The sequence below is a fragment of the Nelusetta ayraudi genome, unplaced genomic scaffold (assembly GCF_046127955.1).
Source record: "Nelusetta ayraudi isolate G7.1 ecotype Tasmania unplaced genomic scaffold, CSIRO-AGI_Nayr_v1 ptg000084l, whole genome shotgun sequence".
Lineage (NCBI taxonomy): Eukaryota > Metazoa > Chordata > Actinopteri > Tetraodontiformes > Monacanthidae > Nelusetta > Nelusetta ayraudi.
In genome coordinates, this window is record NW_027466134.1 from 3,075,533 (window position 1) to 3,081,532 (window position 6,000).

General features: G+C 44.5%; 1 protein-coding gene across 1 annotated transcript; it reads right to left on the reverse strand.

Moving 5' to 3' along the window:
* Positions 1–2,151: 2,151 nt before the first annotated feature.
* On the reverse strand, positions 2,152–4,437 carry LOC142900660 (regulator of G-protein signaling 21-like). The gene is made up of 5 exons (XM_076045073.1): positions 4,285–4,437; positions 4,092–4,166; positions 3,655–3,716; positions 3,258–3,424; positions 2,152–3,130 (listed from the first exon to the last, which is right to left on the reverse strand). The coding sequence occupies exons 1-5, from the start codon at positions 4,368–4,370 to the stop codon at positions 2,936–2,938; spliced, it is 585 nt and encodes a 194-aa protein (XP_075901188.1). The 5' UTR covers positions 4,371–4,437; the 3' UTR covers positions 2,152–2,935.
* Between the last annotated feature and the right edge of the window lie 1,563 nt (positions 4,438–6,000).

Genomic DNA, 6,000 nt, shown 5'->3' on the forward strand with positions numbered 1-6,000 from the left:
CAGTTGTCGACACCCGCTGACTGCTGATACTGCTGCCGTCATCGCAACAAAATCCCACCATAAGCTTTCTGCAGCACGACTATGATTCCCCAGTGAGACAAACAACTGACTTATCTTTTGCGTCACTGGAGAACAATCATATCTAGACATCTGCTTTTGGTTTTGTTGGTGGCGCCGTGGAGCCAAGCGTGTTCACTCCTCATGTTTGTGAATTGTTTCACCAGTCTGGACCTGTTTGGCAAATTTGACGAGATTTGAAGCATGTTTACAGGGTGAAATATGAAGTGGGAGAGGTCTCATAAGTGCAAATTGTGCACTTCCTGTTTGTTTTCTAGTGAAGGTTGGCATGTGTGAATTGCAGGCCTTGATGAGACAAACACGTGAGTTTCTGTCTGATGACTGTCGGACATTAATAATAGCCACATGAGCCATTTATGTGTACGTTGGAGGCTGCTGCCAAGCAGCACGTGCCACAGGTGTTCTCCTGTTAAATAGTGGGCGTGGCTGGTGTTTTGCATTCTACCACTGAGTCTGACACAGTGCTCAACTATCTATAGCACGGTCATTTCGGTGCGTTTCGAGCTGTTTAAAGTATATATTGTGACGACCCTGAGGCCTTTGGGTTGCCTGTCTGTCGGTGTCTGTGTGTGTGTTTCCCTCTGTTTCCCTCACTACCAGATACCTGAGGGGCGGAGCTCGCCAATCGGGAGCACCTCATATATTTGCTTCTGAAAAAACCCGACATACTATATAGTGTGTCGATTTTTCAGTTTTCTGACATGTTGACATTTTGCACTTCTATCACTCTGTCTCATGTTAAACATGTTGGATTGTTGTGGACTTTTGCAGTTTTAAAAAAGTAAAAAGATTTTTTACTAAATAGGTCTTGATGAGGGCGACACGGTGGCACAGTGGTTAGCGCTGCCGCCTCACAGCAAGAAGGTCGTGGGTTCGATTCCGGGGCCCGGACCTGGGACCTTTCTGTGTGGAGTTTGCATGTTCTCCCTGTGTCTGCGTGGGTTCTCTCCGGGTTCTCCGGCTTCCTCCCACACTCCAAAAACATGCATGTGAGGTCAATTGAACATTCTAAATTGTCCATAGGTGTGCATGTGAGTGTGAATGGTTGTCTGTTTCTATGTGGCCCTGCGATGAACTGGCGACTTGTCCAGGGTGTCATCCTGCCTTCGCCCTAAGACAGCTGGGATAGGCTCCAGCAGACCCCCGTGACCCTGAGCTCGGGACTAAGCGGGTATGGAAAATGGATGGATGGATGGTCTTGATGAACAAACACGTGGGTTTTAGTCCCGTGTCTCTACTCCCTTCCTATTGCCAGCTACGGCCAATCAAGTGTTTTGGAGTGTCTATAGGGGGTGCTATAGAAGCATAGAGCTGGTCTATCACTGGAGCTCAGTCCCTAATAACAATAATGAGCTAGGGAGTTCCATATAGTGTTTTGAAGACATTATAATACAACAAAGAGACTTTAAGCACTGGAATTGTCACCCTGCATGGTTTGAGTGTGTCATTTTGTTTAATTTGGCTCCGCCTTTTGACTCACTCATAGATATTGGGCAACACAGAAGTTGCAGTGATGTCGCTGGGTTGGGTCCGACCCCGCCCGGCACCAACCAGGTCACTTCAATCTGACTTCTCCCCAATTTCTGATGTTCAGTTTGCAGTCACTGTGACTTTTACTTTGAACTTCAGACTCCATTCAAGTTTTCTTCATTTCATCCAGTCGAGTCGTTGTGATGCCATTGGTTAATTGGCTATTTGTGTTACAAAGCAATTGATTTTTTTTGCGTTTAATTAAGTGGCCGGTGAGTGCAAATAATTTTGACGCTATCACAACCTTCACACCACTTACAGTTAGCAAAACAACTCGAGGGTTGTAGGGAGCAGCTGATAGCGGAACAATAGGAGTGGAACGTGGCAATAGTGCGTCATAGCTTTCCATATCTTGTGCTCATCGCGAATTGTGTGTTGGACACTAATACTGTATCTGTCTGGAGCTTGCCATAGTGACACATAATGACATATTTGGACAGTGAGAAGGTGTGATAACACCATAAATAAATGATGTCTATGTTGACATTAGTGTATTAAAAAAAAAAAAAAACCCAAGATAATAAACAGGCACATAAAGGAGGCTTCAGTGTTGAAAGGGCATTTTATTAGACAGGTAGTCATTCCAGCTGCCCAAAAACTAAACTCAACATCAACACACACAATTTCACATTCTGACACTGACACATAAATTACCACACTAAATTATTTATGTGCGATTGCACATAAGCACACACGCGCACACACACACACACACACACACGCACGCACGCACACACATATATACATCTTTTAAGCAAAGTGACATTCAAGTGAAAGTTAAGTTAACACAGGAACTAATGTACATGGCGGTGGGACAATACATTCTAACAGCATTGCCAGTGAGAAAAGTGCTCTAAAGGACTTCAGTAGGCTTTTCAGCTTGGAACGCACAAGCTCGACAACAGGTTGAGCTGCATCATTGCTCAGAATGCGGAGTTCCAATAGCTGAAGTGCATAAAACGCAAGTCTTCGGTCCCACCGAAGAAAACGTGACCTTAAATCCATTGGCTTGAAATGCACGGTGCACTACTGCCCGCAGCGGGATACAGCATCATCCCAGCACCACTGTGGAAAGCTTTCAGCAGGACGGAAATAATAGCACTAATAATAATAATAATAATAATAATAATAATAATAATGTAAAAACAAAACAAACCAAAAAGAAAAACTTCCATTTTTTTGCATTTTTTCCGTGACTCTCTTTGTGTGCAGAATTTGCATGCGGGCGCGCTGCCCGAGGCGAGCATTGGGAGGAACAGCATCAGTGGTCCATTCACACAGGCCCATCGGTAAACAAATGACTCCAGGACGGGCTGTTTGGCTTTGACTAGGCCTTAACGCGCCTGCTGTCACCGCCAGCAGCCTCGCACAGATCTCTGAAGAGGTCGGAGTGGATGAACCTGGGATAGGAGTTGTTCTCCATCAGGCTGTAAACTTTCCGCTGCGCTGCCAAGAAGCAAGTGGCCGTGGGCTCCTGGAGGCTCTGGACGATGGCGTTTCTGGTCTGGAAGTCCAGGTTAATCTGGGATGACATCAATCAAGCATTGTCAGCCTTGGGAATTTTTTTGGGGGGATGGCAAATGTCACCGTCCAGCAATAATTCGTATCAACTCTGATTTGAAACACTCGGACTTTTTTTTTTTTTTTACCTCTTTGGGGGCTTCGCTTCTGATGAACTCTTCGTAAATGCTGTTGGCCTTGGACACCATGGCGTCGTGTGACGTTTTGGTCTTGAAGTCCTCGCAGGCCAACCAGAACTCGATGTTCTCCTCGCAGAACTCGGACTTCAGAAAGACGCAAAAGGCAGTTTTGCCATCTGTGGGGACAAATACAGATATGAGACGAGACGGGCGACGCAGCCACGGGGGGGGACATTGCTGTTTGCTTATTCATATCATGGGAGGGCAAAGCCGTAAAAGCATGGGATTTTATTGCGGCCATTAAACATACCGCATACACCGCACAGATACAGCCTGACCTTTGATGTTGCTTATGTAATTGTGCAGGCGGGAAAAAAAAAAAAAAGAGACTCGGACTGGTTCTTACATTTATTGCAGAGCAGTGTGTCAAGTGACTGGGACATGGCACTCACGTCATCAGCCGTCGGCCTGAGGGGAGAGCAGAAGCAATGCATGAGTGGCGATTATGGATGCAAGCTTGATTGGAATATTTGCAGTGCTCTTCAATCAACCAATCAACCAATCAATTCTCATTTATAAGGCGCTAAATCACAGCCAAAGGCGTCTCAAAGCCCTTTGTTCTATTGGCTGGCAAATGTTCTTATCCTTTTTAACGAAGCATTTATTATTATTATTATTATTATTATTATTATTATTATTATTATTATTATTATTATTATTAATACTACTACTACTACTACTACTACTACTACTACTAATAATAATAATAATCAGATCTGAGCAGGACTTCGCTGAGGCTCAGCCCCGAATAATAATTCAATATTGCATAACAAGAAGTCTCACCTGTAGGTTCTGTGCTTGATGAGACGGGAGTTTGTCTTCAGAAACATCCCTAATCTGTTTCTCCAGTCTCTCCACCTGTCAAAGAAGCAACTCTTGAGTCTTCTGACGCAAAGCATAAAAAAACCTGACTTTGTTTTTCTCCCTCGTCACCGTCACCAAGCACCCCCCACCAGCAAACAGCGCGTGAACTTACTTGTTCTCGGCGGACAGGTCGGCAGGTTTCATGCAGTCAGTGAAGGCCATGTTTTTTTGCGACACACCAACAAGGTTCTCTCTCATGTTTCGGCTTCCTCTTGCTGTGGCTCCTTCACCTGTCACACTTGCTTTATAGTCGCTCCGCAGGCTGCCGGGGAGGTGGGCGGAGCGCGAGGGACAGGTCTTTAAAGTGATTGGTCCCCGCTGTGTAAACAACGACTTGCCCTGGTATGGCTCTCGAGGGCCTCTGGCAATGATAGGCTGCCTCTGCATAAACATTCCCTCCCTGTGTTTGCTGCAGGCTTCCATTTATAAGCCTCGGGTCAAAACATGACGTGCACCGCAGACTCAACGGCCGTATTCCCAAAATAAAGTTGTGAGATGGAGTTTTTTTTTGTTTGTTTGTTTTCTTTTTCTTTTGGGGGGTCTTACTTAGACGTCTTACACATCTTGCATAGGGTTTCTCTCAAACTACTAGCAGAAGTGAAATCAACCACAACTGTAAGCATCTTTAAATGCAGGTTCAAACATTTCCCTGCTCATGGGCAGCTTCTAATTGTATTTAATACAAATCAATTTCATGCTATTGGCTCGTATCTTAGACTCTATTTTGGTCTAGTTTTCTTTCCATTTCTGGATACAATTTTCTATCCACTTTCCTTGTTCATTTTTTTAAATTAATTTTTAAGTTTGTTTATTTTTTTTTATTTTCTATTTGTTTTCAATCACTAAGCTGCTGCTTACTGATTCTTCTACACAAAGCCCCTGAACTGTCGATGCTTTTTCAATTTTCCACCCAGTGTGCATTTCCAAATTGGGCTTTTTTTCTTAATGGTCCCACATTGTGGCTTTTCTTAGATCACCGTCACTGTTTAGCCAGACTACCGTGGAGCAGTCTTGCAAGATTAATAGTTAATTAAAAAAAAATAAATAAATAAATAAATAAAATCGTGGTGCTCCGGAAAACAGCATGCAGTTTTCATCGCTCGGTTTACGGCCTCTATCAAAAACGCTCATTTTTAGCTTCCTGCTGAACCTGATGCTTTGCTGTAGCGGCCACATGAAAACAGGGCGAGTGCAAAGTGGTGCCAGCGGGTGTCGCAAACACCTGGTGGGAGGTTTCACTAACCGGGAGCCGTAGCAGCAAGTCATCAGTGCCTGTTGTGACATCAAAAAGGGCAGAGACTCAAAATTCTGTGTCTAACCTCCCCGAGAAGTTGAAGCAACGAAAAGGAAGCAGACATTGTGCTTTTTTCTTGTCGAGCTCACTGGCAGCCTGGACATAAAACTATCGTCCCACAACACTGGCGGTGTGAATTCTTTGTAATGCGCAACCTTGAGCCTGTTGCTGCTTGCGTGTGGTCATACTTGTGTTGTGCACAGGTGATTCATCGCTGCTCTCAAACACTGGCGGCAGTGTTCACATTCACTGAATCACAGCAGAGGGTGCGGCACCAGTAATTACGGAGTTTTGTTGTAAGCCGGGTGACTGCTTGGCACACAGATGACGAAGTGGCATCCGTGTGCTTTGATAAGGTATCAGAAAAATGTGGGTGTGGCTTGCGTGTATATTTAGATTAAAAGAAAAAAAAAAAAGCAACAATCTGTTTGTTGCTTATTCAGAGGAGATGTCTATGTTTATTTGCGTCAACATCCAGCGGGGGCAACGCAAACAGAGCTGGGAAAACACACAAATATCCTTGAGCTCCCAAAA

Bases quoted from the DNA above. Each gene is read 5' to 3' on its own strand.
- LOC142900660 (XM_076045073.1), bottom strand. From the start codon at position 4,370: ATGAGAGAGAACCTTGTTGGTGTGTCGCAAAAAAACATGGCCTTCACT. The intron at 4,167-4,284 runs GTAAGTTCACGC...CTTCTTTGACAG, and splicing joins GACCTGTCCGCCGAGAACAA to GTGGAGAGACTGGAGAAACA. The intron at 3,131-3,257 runs GTAAAAAAAAAA...ATGTCATCCCAG, and splicing joins GAAGCGAAGCCCCCAAAGAG to ATTAACCTGGACTTCCAGAC.